The 17,390-nt window shown below is 36.5% G+C and overlaps 1 protein-coding gene across 1 annotated transcript in view; it reads right to left on the bottom strand.

The window, feature by feature from the left end:
• Window positions 1–17,390, bottom strand: part of IL1RAPL1 (interleukin 1 receptor accessory protein like 1) — a 712,722-nt gene that overhangs the window by 281,542 nt on the left and 413,790 nt on the right. The window contains exon 8 of the mRNA XM_061178117.1: window positions 11,816–11,890. Coding sequence (XP_061034100.1) covers window positions 11,816–11,890 — 75 coding nt within the window. The remainder of the gene's footprint in view (window positions 1–11,815; window positions 11,891–17,390) is intronic.

Here is a 17,390-nt window from a genome sequence, read left to right as displayed (position 1 = left end):
TATTGGCGCGGGTGGGTGCGGCGAGGTTCCGGCGCCTCCGCGGAGCACCGTGGGTCTGGGGCTGTGGGCGCCGCGGATTGCTATCCTCTCCGCACTTTCCCGGCTCTGAAGCCTCGAGAACGCGGCTAGGCAGCGGTAGTTTAATGGGGAGTTTGACTGCTGGGAACTAGGGGCCTGCTGGGGTCTCAGTTCTTGGCTGGCCCCGGAACACGAGGTTGCCAGGTGTGTGACGGCAGCAGGTAGGAGTGACCCGCTGGTGCAGTGATGAGCGAGAAAGTACAGGAAGGACAGCGGCTGTTGGCCTGTGAACCTAGGCAAGAATGACCAGCCAACACAGTCCAGACCAAGGTCCGTGGGCCCAGCTCGGTCCTGTGCGTCTGGTCAGTGGAATAGACCTGCAGGTGTGGCTCTTGTCACTCTAGGACTGGCTTCAGGACAGATCCTGCTGATGCGTCCAGGGCACCGCCCTCAGTTCTCCAGGAGAGCGCGCCGGAGGGGAGCCAGGGGGTGTGCCCGACTCAGCACGGTGGCCACGCACATCCAGTCTGCTGGCAAGGGCAGTGGGCAGCCGGAGGAAGTCATGGCCTTGGGAGTGTCCTGTGATGAAAAAGAACCTGCAGGCTTATCAAATAACTTTGGTGTGGAATGTTGGTGTGCTGAAACGCAGTTCTGTGTGCTTTTCCCCCCTGGTGTGAATTAGCAGTGCTGAGGCAGCAAGCGGGATACAGAAGTGTGAGCAGAGACCGTCTGGAAGCCCCAGACTCCAGGGAAACTAAAGGTGACAGCCAGCCTAGTGAAGAGGACGGGAGTTAGGGGCGGGGGCGGCAGCCCAGCAGGGGCCCCTCGTCTCAGGGCTCTAATCCTGGCTCCAGCCGGCTGGTCAGGGAGCTGCAAGGTCTAATGGGCGAGCAGAGTCCACAGTCCTGAGCTGTTCTTCTCTGTTTGGGTCATCTCCCGCCATCCAAGGGGAGAAATCTAGATGAGGTTTAAGCATCAGTGCTTTAAGACTGTGGATCTCGGAGTTGAAACCTCGGAAGACATGTTTTCAGCACAGGGTGTTAAAGTGAACGGAAGGATTCAACCCCTTTTCAAGGAGGGTGTCTCCATGTGGGCAGAACTAGAGAATAAATGGGTCTTGAATAAAAAAAAAAAAAAAAAAAAAAAAAAAAAATTCTCGAAGAGTGAGAAAGCCTGTAGCCTGCCTGCAAGTTTGTGGGGTAGTGGGAGGGGAGAGGGAAGTATTGACTTTCTGGACTCCTCAGGAACTTGAAATCTTTCTCTCATGCTCACTGTGGACCAGAAGTGGAAGTGGGAGATATCTTCAGACCACTGGAAAATTAAAGACTCTTTATCAAGCTTTTTTCTTTTATTTTTCTTAATTATTCAATTGGATAATATATGCTATAATTAAAATTTACATATCTTAACTACAAAATTTTAAAAAATCCTTAGTGTCTCTGAGAAAGTAACACTGGGCTTGTGTGTGGTGAATTGCAAAAGAGGCCTCTTCTTGAGAGTTTGCTGTGAGGCACAGGTTTTAAAACCTTCTGGATACTCTATGCATTGGGCTTATCTGGCATGTTTTTAAAAAAAAATAATGAATGAATTAATTAATTTTTGGCTGCTTTGGGTCTTCGTTGCCGTACGCGGGCTTTCTCTAGTTGCAGCGAGTGGGGGCTACTCTTCGTTGTGGTGCACGGGCTTCTCATTGCGGTGGCTTCTCTTGTTGCAGAGCACAGGCTCTAGGCACCGTGGGCTTCAGGAGTTGCTGCACGTGGGCTCAGTAGTTGCGGCACGCAGGCTCAGTAGTTATGGCACACGGGCTTAGTTGCTCCGAGGCATGTGGGATCTTCCCGGACCAGGGCTCGAACCCGTGTCTCCTGCATTGGCAGGCTGATTCTTAACCACTGCACCAGCAGAGAAGTCCCTTATCTGGCATGTTTTGGAGCATACATTTAGGCATATCTTAAAACATGAATGTTTAGGCCTTCATGAAGTAACAGATCAAATTTCATTGCATATGCTTTCATATTAAAAAGTTAAACATTATTAAATGCATAGGAATACATTAAGAAAAAAAGAAGTAATCAACAAAATGATGTAGTGAAAAGGTCCATATAAATTCCAGAAGAATCAAAATACAAAATGCTCTCTTTAAAATTGGAAATAACAGTTATAGTTATGGAAAAACAAATGACACCATGGACAGTCATTCTATTGGATACATTTCAATAAAATCAAGGCAGATAAGATTGTACGATGGCCTTCAAAATGTACCTCTTATGAAAATAAACTTTTAGTCATAAATGAACATGAGATAGTCTGGTTACTCAAAGAATCTACCCTACCACATCAATTTTTGAGAATTAAATTAAAATGAATTACTGTTTGATCTGAGGCTGGTGAATTAAATTTAGTATTTCCTCAGAGGAGGCAAAAAGTCACAATGGGGACATCAGTTTCCACTGATAAAGAGGAAGCCATATTGAAGTGATAGGTGGATGATCCTTTATCTGGGTTAGTTAGAAATACCACTTGCCAGTTTTATATCAATGAACCACATCTTATGAAAATGTAAAAATCTTCACTAACACAGAGAAAAGTTATAGGGGTGATTGTTCAATTACAAAAAAGATTCTTATATAAAATTATTCACCAGAGAGTTTCTTTAAATAGAGTACTTCCCTTGTGCATATAAATCTTTCATTGATCATTAGCTGCTTAAAAGAACTGGGGGTCAGAGCCTCTTAAAACTGACATGTTAAGCCACTACCAATTAAAGATCAATCAAAAATGAAGGGAACACTTCTCTGAAATTATGATGATTCAATTTACCCACAAATCTGTAGGAACATACTAAGTTGGTAAAGTATGACTGGAATGATAAGTGTGTTAACGTTAGACCATAAAATACTGGTATCCTATTTTTATAATCATATTCAAGCATGAGTTATTTTTCATGAAGAGTCTGCATATAATTTAGGAATGCTCAGTTATTTAGCCAAAATTCAAGAGGAAATTTATGGATGAACATCTCTCTTTATATTCAAATTTTAAATGATGTGGGTCTTTTTATAGTTTCTATTTTAATGAACATTAGTCATGTGGTACATATTCTTATTCTGAAACCTCTTTTAATATTCTACACCATTATGTCCTTTGATAGGTTTATTTCTGATAAATTGGCATTTACTTTGCAAATTCAGAAGTTCTTGTTAACATAGGATACTCACTGCATTTTTCTATGCAGTAAACTTCAATCTTTAAGAACAACTCAGAAAGCTTTGTATTTTCAAGCTTTGTACTTTCAAGATAATAGTACTTGTCAGAGGAAAAACAGTATTTTTCTATAAAATGAATAAGACTATTGCCAAAACCTTCTGGAGGAGCTGGACAGGCATAATGGTTTGATGCTTTGCTTTGTAAAATTATTCTCATGTCCCTTGTCTTAAGAAATACTATATCTAAATTTCTTTAGTTGAAAAAGTAATTTTTTCACTCTACTTTCTTCTTGATGGTCATTTTTTAAAGGATGGGTATCATTTTCTTCTGCTATGACTAAGTACTTACCGTATGCATTTGAATAGATTTGTTGAAGAATTAAGTAATCTAAAATCAATAATTTCTTTAAGGTAAAGTCTCATTTAAGTAGAAAAATTTAGTATTCATATTTTGTTCTTAGATGGAAGATGGAAATTGTCTAAAATATTATCCATCCTGTACAATAGCAGACTTACATTCTAATAAGAACATAAGCATGATCAAACAATCATTGACATTCAAAATGTAGTTCAGAAATCTTGTATATACATCATTATCTCTCTCCTCTTTCTCTCTCTCTCTCTCTATCTATATATATTTATATCTACACCATATATACATATACGTGTAGCATTAAAATATCTCAACTAACAGCAGCAAGCATATATTGACTACTTAATATATACCAGGCAATGTACTAATCTTTACATGCATTATCTCATTAAATACCCATACTAACTCTACAGAGCTACGTATTATCATGGTGTCTTTTTTATTGATTAGGAAAATGAGGGCTGTTTGTTTAAGGTTACAGCAGAGCTAAGTGGTAGAGCTGGATTGTCACCTACGTCTGTCTGACAGAATGACCTGAATTTGGAACCTCTGCTATATGCTGCCTCTTTATTGTAAGTAACCAAAATAATAAAATAATAATAATCATAATAATAATGAAGAAGAAAAATGATGATGGTGATGATGATGTTTGTTTTTGAAAATTTTGTGATATAAAAACATGTAGCCATTTTTGATCTCTGTTTTTTCCATCAGTTTAAAGAGAAGAATTTGACTTGATAACTATCAAAGTCCCTCCACTTCGTAAGGTTTCTAAATCTAGAATTGTGAAGAGTTACACATATCTAGTTTCTTAGTTGGCCACAAACAAACAAACAAAACTGTACTCTCAGTGCTGTAGCAAAAGAGCAATCTGCATGATTCATGTTAGTGTCCAACAAACTAGACCAGAACTACACCAGGAGTTGGGAATTTCAAAAGACTCTGGTTTTGTGACAACACTCTTCCTTGCACTTCTTCTTTCTTCCTTTCTTTTCTCTCTTTTGGCCCTTTTCCAAAGTAAGAACCAGCAGACTCACATTTTCTCTATTCCAGTTTTTAAAGCATTTTAACAAGTGCTTCAGCTGGCTTCCAAATGTTCAGAAATCAGTGGCCCATAGGAGCTGCTCTAACCTTCATCTCCATCTTTCTTTGGGTTTCAAGCCTGTCCTAGCACTAGGCCTCAAGCATGTAACACTTAAAAAGGAAGCCTGACTTCTGCTTAGCTAGCAATTTTTTAAATATTTGTTTTGATTTTTTTCTGGATTGAGGGGTAATTGCAATAAGCTACTTAACATTAAAAATAGTAAAAGTTATTCAAAAATATAGTGTATGTTTGTTCTCATCGTTGCTACTTAGCCATTCTTTACCTTTTTTAAGAAAATTTTTATACAATTTTTAAAGGGTACTTTCCATTTACAGTTATTCCAAAACGTTGGCTATATTCCCCATGTTGTACAATACACCCTTGAGCCTGTCTTACACCCAATAGTTTGCACCTCCCACTCTCCCTTCCCTATATTGCCCCTCCCCCACCCCCACACTGGTAACCACTAGTTTGTTCTCTATATCTGTGAGTTTTTAGCTAGCAATTTTTAAAGCAAACATGCAAAGCTGCATTTTCTCCCAACCTATTCTTCCTCTCTAGCACTAAGGAAAGACTGATTTTGAGAATCTGTGAGATTCATATCATATAAGTTAGGCCATATAATGATCTAAGAATATGAATACTAGCTTTCATTAATTGATGCATCTTTTGTTTAAGGATATGAAATGTTAAATAAATACTAATATCAAAACATTCCTCTTCAGGTTAGAATCACAATTCTTAAGGTGTTTTTGCTTTCAAAAGTAAAATATGAGACCACAACAGCTGTCAAGAGTTATTACTTTCATTCATCCTGGCACAATAAATTTGGACTGAGTAGACCTGAATGCCATCAGTTTAAATAATTATAACACCAGTCTGTATTTGCCTTTACACGCTTTAATTATGATGTCTATTTGCCCAGAAGCTCTAATTTATGTCTAGCAAGCTTTATTTCAGGCAGTAGAACTATGCTGATCTGCATGTCTTTCTTAAGTGGGCAACAAGTACATCATTTGTCATCTAAAATCAAGACTTGGATACAAATGTTTTTATCCAGAGTGAAAGGGAAGTTTTATGGTTTTTCATATGAGTTTGTCAGTGAAAATATGTTTTGTATCTTCCACATGGAGTAGTAAAACCAAAGTCAACAGCATTACATTCGCCGATGACAACCAGAAGAGCAATTGTGGATGGAAAAACCCAAACAGTCAATCCTGACTTCCTTACCTCTGGGAAGGAAGGTCATATTTGCATCACTTGCATAACTCAGCAACTAAGTATTCTTTAGCATCATCAATATTGTATGTCATTTTTAGAATTAGGTATCAAATTCAACACCTGAATTGTTTTGTTTCTAGAATACTGACATAAAGTACTTCCCTACTCCAGAAAGGAAACAAACAGGCCTCCTAATTAAGTAACTATTCAGAAAGGATGTGTTCTGTTTCAAGAAAATAACAGCTATGAAAATATAGAACTAGATAGTAAATGTTAGAGGGCTCTTTTTCACTCCATAAAATAATTCCCTATATACTTTCCTTGGATTAAAAACTCAACTAGTATATTTGTAATACAACACACTCCATGCACTATATGTATATATGTATGTATATATACAGTTCCAGAACATATAAAGGATTGAAGTAGAATATATTTCCATAGCTAATTACTTTAGCAACACAGTAAATTAAACATAAAATTTTCATGGCAAAAAGTTTTCCTATTAAATTATCAATCAGGATCTATTATATAGACATTTTCCCCTCAGTCTGCTTGAAACTTAAAATTCTGCAAACTATAATATGGTGTAACAGGGCAAGATGTGTTAGTTAAGTTCTAGTGTGACATTTTATTTTAATTAGCCTGTAGTTAAGTTGGATAAAGTTACATGTGTAGTGTGTCCTTTACGAGGACAGATGTTTAAAAATTTGAGGTTTCAATGTTGTCATCAACCACTTTCCCTGAGATGTTAACATCTGGTGAATCCTTGTAACTCAGTCAGATACATGTGTTTTCTTTTTAACAAATTTAACAAAAGAAAGTGGATATTAAAGAAAAACAAAAGCACTGTTGAGCAGCTTATTCAGTTCAGTCTCATTACTTTCTTCTTACAGAAAATTTGGAGATGTGTGTCCTTTGTGGCATGTATACCTTATTGTCAATTAGTATTTATTGACATTCCCTATGCCCAGAGCACATCACAAAATTACTGTGTACTTATATTAAGAAACGCAGGCTCTAGAGGAAGTTTTCAGTTGAGCATTAGGATAAGCAAGAGAAAAAAATGGATAGAGACTGTAGACATTTGATTAGGTTTCTATATTTCTTCAACAATATGGACTAGATTTATTTGAAACCCTCCAAATGTGGATAATCCTGAAAAAGAGAGGCCACACTCATATTCATGAATGAAGAGAAGGAGCTAAGAGGGGGAAGGAAGAAGTGATTCTGATACCCAAGGAAAGTGAGTTTTCCTTCAAGAGCTCTATGTTACAAAGATGTATCATTTTATGCATTGTATCAAAAAAATTAAAAGTTATTAAACTCACTACATACTTCTAGTGAGAGTCTGTATTTCTCTGATAAGAATTCTGAAACTATGTAGCAAGAAACTTTGATGAAATTATTTCCTTTTACCCAGTAATTTTCCTTTTAGCAATCTGTCCTGTTGAAATAAGTCAAGGGAAAGTGTGTGATTAAAGACAACTGCATCATTATTTATGATAATGAAATTTGGAAAAATCCAAATTTCCAGCAATATACGTGAAATTATAGGACATTCACATGGATGTCATGCAGCCATTAAAGGGGTATTTTCTCAGAATATTTAATAGGAGCAGAATGTTTCTACAACATTAAGTATAAGAAACAAGATTCTTTTCTGTATTTCCCCCAAAGGTCTACCTGTAATTAACCTGTAAAACTAACCTATAAAATTATTTTTAAAGCAAAAAGCAAAATTTAAATAAATAAAGAAATACCCATATCTAAATGAGTAATTAATGATAATTTTCAGTAAATTCTATGTTGTAAAGTATAATGTGTCTTACTAGGACAAGGGTGGAATGAATTTCTACTCTTTGAAAGTCTGGTAATGATGAATATAACATCCTCTGTACTAGAAGTTTCTGAAAACGGACGCCTGGCCATAAGAAGGCCATATGTCTGATTGACATCCTCAGGGCTCAAGTTCAGCAAGACATTGGTGTCTGTCTTTTGATTCCCTTGACTACAACCGCCTGAAAAGACTAAGTCAGGCTCACCCCCTGTATTGACCTTCAGAATTGCACAGTGTGATTTCTGGGCCTTTTGCCCAAGAAAGTTCTGTCCACATATTTGCTGATGCCTGAAAGTTATTTAAAAGGGACAGAGTTGTTGTTGTTTTTTTTTTCACATTTAGAAATAACATATAGATGCCACTTAAAATGGAAATACTAGGCTATAACCCCATATTGACTGAAATTCAAAACCACCAATTTACATGGTTTATATGAATTTAGTTACTATATTATTTTTTTCCTAAGTACTTTGATTTTTGGTGCCTTTTGCTTTCTATACTGAAACAGTTTAAATTATCACTATCAGAATCTTTCCAGTTTTGAGAAGATGAAAGAATTGGAAGAAAAGGAAGACACAAAGGGATGTGGAAAGGGAAAGGTAGGCATGGCTAGCAAATGGCAGAGAAAGGAGAATTTGGAGATGAAGACAAATCTATGCATTTCATGATTTTATCTAAGTCATTATTAATGTGTTTTATATATTCATACGCAAACTGGAGATTTGATGGATTTAGTTACCAAGGACAGGTGAATGGATATGTGTTTAACTTAGCCAAGATATTCATGTTAGGTCACCAGCCATGTATTAACTCAGCTTTGTGTAATTTCTAATGATTGTTCTTATAATTAACTCACATAGTAGTTTTATTAACCTCTGAGGTTAACCCTCAATTTAGGACAAGGTTGAGTCAGACCCCCAAGCTCTTGATCAATGAAACTCTGTTGGAGATTTTCACCATCTCATGAGAGTAGGCACCACTTACAGGTTCCCTACGACTGGTCCTGGCCACCCTCCTTACTCCCCCGCCCATGACTCTTCACTCAGTTCCCTTCCTTAGGATTTGACAACACATTTTGAGCCTGTTGAAATTAATAGCTTTTTCGAATCTGGAAAGGGCAAAAATTAAATCCCAAAGGAGGTGAAAAATCAAAGTACATATTGTAGAAAACAAACATATTTTAGGCATCTCGAGTCTTTCCTTTTTTTTGGTCCTTAACATTATTTCCTATTTTCACTTATCCTTTGCGATCAGCTGTTCACCTACCCCAATACTATTAAAGTAACAACACTAAAAGGTAGTTATTTCAAATCAACTGTTGCTCAAAAATTCATGGATTAAGGTTAAATTTCTCCAACTAGTAAATGATGTATCACACTGAGAACTGGAGTTAGAAAATAAAACAAAAGTTGTTTAAAACAATACAAGTCCCAGGTTGATGTCTATGGTTTACTTGGTGTTTAAACTGAAAGGTGTTCCTTTCGGCAGTGACAATAAAGGAGTTAATTAGAGTATTTTCTGGAGCATTTTGATTGTTATCAAGACATGCCCATCTTTCTTCAAACAAATATACAGCCAAACCTTCCAATTTGCATAAGAAATTTTCATATTTTCAGTTTGATTTTTTAAAAAATTTTTGTTCAAGAAAAAGTAATTTTTGAAAAAAAGGAAAGCTTTACAAATTATTTATTCCATTTTGTAAAACATTTTAGAAGACAGAGAACAATTTGATTTATTCCAAATTCAGGGACAATATAAGGAAACCCAATGGGCAACCATCTATCGTAAAATTCTTTGAATCATTTTTTCAAGTAAAGAGATACAATTAATATCATTTTGGCTATGCTCATTACAGATAACTGGTACAATAAACCACTCCTTCTTGGTCCAAGGTATTTATAGTTTTGCATAACTTCTTAGAAAAATATCTTCCTAGGGGCTTCCCTGGTGGTGCAGTGGTTGAGAATCTGCCTGCTAATGCAGGGGACACAGGTTCGAGCCCTCGTCTGGGAAGATCCCACATGCCGCGGAGCAACTAGGCCCGTGAGCCACAACTACTGAGCCTGCGCGTCTGGAGCCTGTGCTCCGCAACGAGAGAGGCCACGATAGTGAGAGGCCTGCGCACCGCGATGAAGAGTGGCCCCCGCTTGCCGCAACTAGAGAAAGCCCTCGCACAGAAACGAAGACTCAACACAGCCAAAAAATAAAATAAATAAATAAAGCTTGTGTTTCCTTATTTAAAAAAAAAAAATATATATATATATATCTTCCTAGGAGTTATTGAAAGGTTTGTATGAGAATGGCCGCTTATGAAAATTTATATTTCAAAATTTCTTTTCAAAGTAGCAATAACATCTAATATACCTCAATATACCATAGCATGAATAAAGAGCGTGATACAATTTTAATACATTTGTTTCATATACAGCATGGCTTTAATGCTGCTTGTAGTCTCCCATCTCAAAATAATGACAATTACAAAACTACTTGCATGTATATGGAATTAATCCAAAGCCTTAGGTTTATCATCAAAGAAACATTAATACCCTGACTTGTATAAAAATTACATATGTTCATGCCTCAAAGTGAGTGAATATTTCCAATGTTGGAAATCTGTTGACTATAATAACTTTATAGTCTCTAAAACCGTCATCTTATCTTTTTGCACTATAACTTTGGATGTGCTATTAGTAAAGATTATCAGATCTGTAATCTTCATTTTGAAGACAGATTTACAATTTTGATTTAAACTCTCTCCCCAGTAACAATAATAACATTGATAACATAAGGGATGGACTATGAATTTTTTGTTGTTGTATTCATTAAATGCATTTCTACTTTCAAATGGTTAATGTAAGAAAAAATTCCTTAACAAACATGAATATATGGTTTAAATTATACTTTTGATAACCTTTTATATCAAACCACTAAAAACAACTAATTTTCTGCTAAAGTTTATGATATATACATATATGCATACCATATTTCAAATAAAAAATATAATTGAATGTGCTGTATATATTTATAAACAAGAGGGGAAATTTCCCATAATTTGGTATAACTGAATATAGATAGATAAATCAGACTAAGAAATTCTAGACTTAACTCTAAGATAAATATGTTAAAATTCTTATTTGTGGACTAGATACTTTTACCAAAGCATATTCTGTACATATTCTTATGTTTCAGTCCTTTAACCAAAAGCCACTCGCTCACATTTTATGAATATATTACCCATAACTTAACTATCACAATGTCCATTATATCTGTCTGGATAAAAATGATTTTTAACTGTAACAGTGTCATTTACTTTAATGAATCTCTACCCTTTCCCCCAATTTTCAAAAATTGTATTTTAACATATTAGTGGGTATTATAAGTCAAACAGTTCCACACTGCCTGCTTTAAAACCAATTCAAGGGCTTCCCTGGTGGCGCAGTGGTTAAGAATCCACCTGCCAATGCAGGGGACATGGGTTCGAGCCCCCGGTTGGGGAAGATCCCACATGCTACGGAACAACTAAGCCCGTGCGCCACAACTACTGAGTCTCCGCTCTAGAGCCCACGAGCCACAACTACTGAGCCCACGTGCCACAACTACTGAAGCCCGCACACCTAGAGCCCGTGCTCTGCAACAACAGAAGCCACCGCAATGAGAGGCCCGCACACTGCAATGAAGAGTAGCCCCTGCTAGCCGCAACTAGAGAAAGCCCGCGCGCAGCAACAAAGATCCAACGCAGCCAAAAATAAATAAATAAGTAAAATAAATTTAAAAAACCCAACAATTCAAGCCTTATAAAATGACAAAATAATACCATCAGCAAACCCTTCAGTCCATCTAATTTTTCAACAACCATCCAAATAACACATGAGTTTTTACATCCATATGTCCAGCTTGGTCCTAATGCACGCACCAGGGGGATGGAATACGCCATATTTGCTGGTATTTTCTAATTTTGCTCCCTTTAAATAAACATGGGCTTAGCTCAGAGTATTACACCAGGTTACAATCTAGGCTTATTAACAGTCAGAATGTAATGAGAAAAGTGTATTAACTAGAATTAAGGAATTACTCACCCAGCTGGGTCTCCTGAATTGTCAGTTTACTTTCCATAGGATACAAAAGCTTGGGTGGTTTATCAGTCAGAGGGGCTGAAAAACAATAATAATACAGACTTATAGTTATGCTGCATAAACTGAAGGATAGAACACAGTTTATTTTCCCAAGTACTTTTCATTCTCTGAGTAGTGTGTCAAAGCATTCTACCAAGTAATGACTTACATATTGCAGGTAGTACCTTCAGGCGAGCTGAAAACCTATTAGATTATACATGAGTCAAATATAACACTACCAAATTGGCGGTCACATGAGACTGTTGAAGTACAGAATCAGGATTGGTCAGTCCTTAAGAACATATATTTTCAATTTTCACCTTGCCTTCCTTTTTAAAGGGTACCCTACATTTTCTGTGTGTTAATTAAAGATACACATGATATCCGTATCGTGCATTTCAATGATTTTTTTGGGGGCATAATATTGTCGCTTTCTTCTTAATCCCATTCCTAGTTTCCCTACCCTGGATCACATTGCCTCAAAACCCATAATTTAGTAATTAGATTAAGTATTTCTCACATACATCTCCTATAAATGAGGCAGCAATGTGGCATTACATTACTACAAATACAAGCTGCATATTCAAACATGCATAAAAGTATATATTTTTCACCAAGTTATATTTTAAGTAATACTTTTCATTTAGTCAGAACCCCTTATTACTATTATCCATGACATTTTATAGTACTTATTGCTAATTTGCATGATATACTGCCTTTGATTTTTAGCTTCTACACATTACTGCTCTGTGCACTTATCAATTTATCAATGATCAGTGTACAGATCTAAGAGTTGGCTATTAAGCATCTTGAAGATAGGTTTCCCATTGCATACTTCATTCCTAGCTAACTAGACTATCTGGACTTCAGACAAATAGTCAGTGATCCTTCATTAAAGACTCCCTCCTCACCCTCTCTGACTGAAATGCCCAGGTCCCTGTGAAATCTGTCACTGCAACTTCCACTCTGTAAGAAGTGCAGAAATGATTAAGGGTTGCTGAAATTGATTGAAAAATTAAATGATTTTGCTTTGAGGGCTTCCTTCCTTGCCAGGAGGACATGCCAGTTTGGTTGATAACCAGAAGGCTGATCTAGACAGCAGTGCCCGGAGTTGGCCACAAATCCTCATCACCAGAGGATTCAAGAATTCAATCTGCTTCGGCAGCTCACCTCTATCTCTCCTTAACAGAAAACACAGTCAGTGCAAACGGATGATGCATCCCAGCTCCGAAAAACAGGAATGAGTTTTAAGAGTCCTGGTTTGGAAGACCAACCTCACACAGGATCAGTAGCTTTTGTTCATAACTAATTGAATGCATTATTCATTCATCTTCATTAATATTTAACACAGGGATGGGAAGGAAGGGGAAACGAAAGTTGGGGTAATAAGATGAGATAAATCACTTTGAAATTCTTCTCAAAGATTTGACATCACTCTGATTAACCTCGAATACTTGTATGTCTTGCCTAAAGTGATCTTAACAGATTTTTATTCTCCTAATAGCTAAATAAGTAGGTTAGTCACTAAATGTTGGCAAAGCAGTTCACCATTAATAGGTCAAAGAGCCACATTTCCTAGGCTCTGGTTATCAAATGATTTCAGGTAACTTCAAAAGCAATATGGCATCAAAATAACCTATTTCTTCAGTAAATTAACTCCATTTATAAAAGCTTGTGATTGTAGAGTCACAAGCAGACAATTCAACAGTTATAGAAAGCAGCTGAGAAAAATGTTCCCTGTTCAAACACATCCCACACTAATTTATAATAAAAGAAAATATCTGTAGAGAAAGATAATAAAATCCATAGGTAGGACATTTGTTCAGAAATATAAAACGGTTGTGTGCTTCTCCACCCCAACACACCACCCACCCCATGGCATAATGTTACATCCTTAAGATCCTTCCATATTATCCTCATGGGACAACTCCAAGTTAACAGAGGAATCAGAGTGTTCAAGCCAGAAAAAATTATAAGCTTATTAAGTTCTTTGATTTTTAAATTGTGTTCCCTAAAGCCCTATGGTTTCCACAGTGCCCCTCTGGGCAGGTGAAATGCAGATACAGACAAGGGGTGGACTGAGGGCCTTGACTCCATACCTTGTTGTACTGCCTACCCCTCTCTTGATATAAGTAGCTCTGCTTTTACTTATACATCAGTATTTCGTCCAAGATTTTAACCCCCCAAATCCAATTCAACTCAACTGATGTATATTGGACACTATAATGTGCTAGGCATTGTGATAGTGGCTTTGGAATATCTTTGGTTTCTGCCTTTACATCTTACAGTAATCAGAGGTTAAAAAATAATGGCAATAGTGAAAAATTCTAGGCTGATTCAACTCCCTTGTTTTATTTATTTTTTTTACTTTTTTTAACATTTTTTTCTTTTTTTTATTGAAGTATAGTTGATTTACAATGTTGTGCCAGTCTCTGATGTACAAAGTGACTCAGTTATACACATATATACACCCATTTTTTAATATTCTATTCCATTATGGTTTATCACAGGATATTGAGCATAGTTCCCGTGCTTTACAGTAGGACCTTGTTGCTTATCCATTCTAAATGTAACAGTTTGCATCTACCAGCCCCAAACTCCCAGTCCATCCCTCTCCCTCCCCACTCCCCCTTGGCAACCACAGGTCTGTTCTCTGTCTGTGAGTCTGTTTCTGTTTTGTACATAGGTTCATTTATGTCATATTTTAGATTCCACATACAAGTGATATCATATGGTGTTCATCTTTCTCTTTCCGACTTACTTCACTTAGTATGATAATCTCTAGGTTCATCCATGTTGCTGCAAATGGCATTATTTCATTCTTTTTTATGGCTGAGTAGTATTCAATTGTATATATGTACCACATCTTCTTTATCCATTCATCTGTCAATGGGCATATAGGTTGTTTCCATGTTTTGGCTACTGTGAACAGTGCTGCTATGAACATAGGGGTGCATGTATCTTTTTAATAATTAGAGAAATGCAAATGAAAACTACAATGAGGCACCACCTCACACCGGTCAGAATGGCCATCATTAAAAAGTCTACAAATAACAAATGCTGGAGAGGGTGTGGAGAAAAGGGAACCCTCCTACACTGTTGGTGGGAATGTAAGTTGGTATACCCACTGTGGAACACAGTATGGAGGTTCCTAAGAAAACTAAAAATAGAGTTACCCTATGACCCAGCAACCCCGCTCCTGGGAATATACCCAGACAAATCTATAATTCAACTCCCTTGTGTTAGAGGTCAAAGATCCGAGGTGTAAAAAGCACAACTGGTTTGCCAAAGGTAACAGAGCAAATTCAAGCGAAAGTCCTTGCTAGATCTTTGCCTCCCAGTTCTGTCAAGCAACTACTAGCCCTGTGCAATGTTTCCCCTCAAGGTGTGAGCAATCTGTTAGGAGAGCAAAAACATGCAGATAAGTGACTATAACCTACAGCAGAGCACTCGTACTGTGCAATCTGTCATCTCTAAGTTCTCATATTGTGCTCTAGAGGGATATTGTTGAGGCATGTTTCTTGTATGATTCACTTGTCTTTGATAAAAGTGAACTGAAACTATCAGAGAACACAACAGCTGACTACAGATTTGACACATGACTGTGAAATGGGGTGACCATTAAAGCTAAGATATAGCTCCACAGTCATTTGAGGGTGACCATTTGTGCTGCCACAAAGAAAAGACATGTGCTGAATTATCCATTATTTGAATGTTTCTGACACTTTATGGTGTTTAACAAATATTAGTTGAATCGAATTGACAGAAGACAGAACTGGCAAACAAATGCAGGAATGGTAATGACCAAACAAAATGAACACACAAACACAAAGCCCTCTTCATTTTCTGCATGGGCAAAAGTACGACTGGAAGGAACTCAAACAAATTAGTTACAATAAAAAGCAAAGTAATAAGCATTAGACCATGACTAGACCAACTAACATTTTATTGTCAAGAAAACATCTTGCCTTTTGGGACCCTTTCTTTCCTTCTCTCTCTCTCTCTCTCTCTCTCTCATTCACACACACACACACACACACACACACTCACTAAGCTGAAATCATTGAAAAAATAAAGCAAGTCTGACAGTAGTGACATGAAGCACAGGCTGATTTTAAATCCTAATCACATTTTGTCTACAAAAAAAATACACAACAATTATAGTAGAGATGTTTCTCTGGCTACCTATGCATTGAAATATTTCTATGAATCCACCAACAAAAATATTTTCAAGCTCTCATTTTGTTCTTCAGAATATCCCACTGACAACATTAAAGATAACATAGTTATTTTAAAAGTGTTTTTACTTTGAAATTAAACATCTTTATTTTTATTTTAAAATAAAAATCTTTTACAGAGTTATTAATATGTCCCAATCGACAAAACCGTTCTTCAGAGTAGAAGGAACAATTTAAAGGGCGTTTGTTTTGCTTACCAGCTGCTAGTTAGAGAAACATCTGGAAGGCGGTATACACAGAGTTGTGTATAGGAATAATTCCTATGTTAACGTTCCCTAAATAATTATGAAGAGATGAAGTCTCTCTCTTTTTTCCCCATGCCATGTACACTTGGGTTATGGAATAGTGAAAAAGAGGATCCAACTTTCCAAAGCAAAAGTGACAAGAGACCAGGGCAATGAGGCCAGTATTCTCGAATTTTTCTAATGTTCTTAAAGAGAAGAGAAATATGAGATATTTAGGATGAGTGTACCTTTGTTCTGACATTCCTCTAAAATTTAATTTTAGTCCCTCAAATACTCTTTAGAATAATTAATATTTCTTGGATACTTACAATTGTCCTACCACAAAATCTGTTCTTTCAAAATCATAGATACTTTTCAAAATGTATTTTAAGTAGTGCCTTCTCTGCTTTGTTTCTTAGAAGCATTATGGTAAGGTAAGAAAGATAATACATGTAGTTTTCAGGGAGACATGGGTTTAATAAATTCTGACTGTTAGAAGTTAGACCTGGTTGGTTTGGCAAGTTGGAGAAGTTATTTAAACTCTATGAGTCTCAGTCTCCTTATATAAAAAATGTGACATTTTCCCCTTATGGCTTGGTGTGAGGATTAAATAGGATAACAGATTAAATGCCTGGATATATTAGATGGAAAATACATCTGTTCTAATGATATCCATCGAAGTTTGGGACAATAGCATTTAGCATTCTTTGTAGCCTGAGAAGAAAAAAAAATATTGTTTGTAAAATAATGAACTGGATATTTAGATAAGGGTTCAAAAAGCATTTAAATCCTGAATTTAAGAATCATTAATATTTCCTACATTAGTTTCCATAGCAGGAGAACTGGTCCATCCTTCAAAAACACAATTCAACAAAAGCATTTTGAAGACTTTTAGATATGCAAGCAAGGTAATGGGATTGTAAAGGACTCAAACAAAGGTAAACAAAACACAGCTTTTAACCCTCACAGAGCTTACAACCTAGATACATAATTAAAATATAACTCCACGAGTCAATTTCAATAGCCTTTATTAAGTACCTGCAAATAATAAGTACTATATTAGAAATAAAATGACCA

This window comes from Eubalaena glacialis, chromosome X (genome assembly GCF_028564815.1).
Source record: "Eubalaena glacialis isolate mEubGla1 chromosome X, mEubGla1.1.hap2.+ XY, whole genome shotgun sequence".
Lineage (NCBI taxonomy): Eukaryota > Metazoa > Chordata > Mammalia > Artiodactyla > Balaenidae > Eubalaena > Eubalaena glacialis.
Note: the sequence above shows the minus strand (reverse complement) of the source record. Positions and strands in the feature narration are given on the sequence as shown.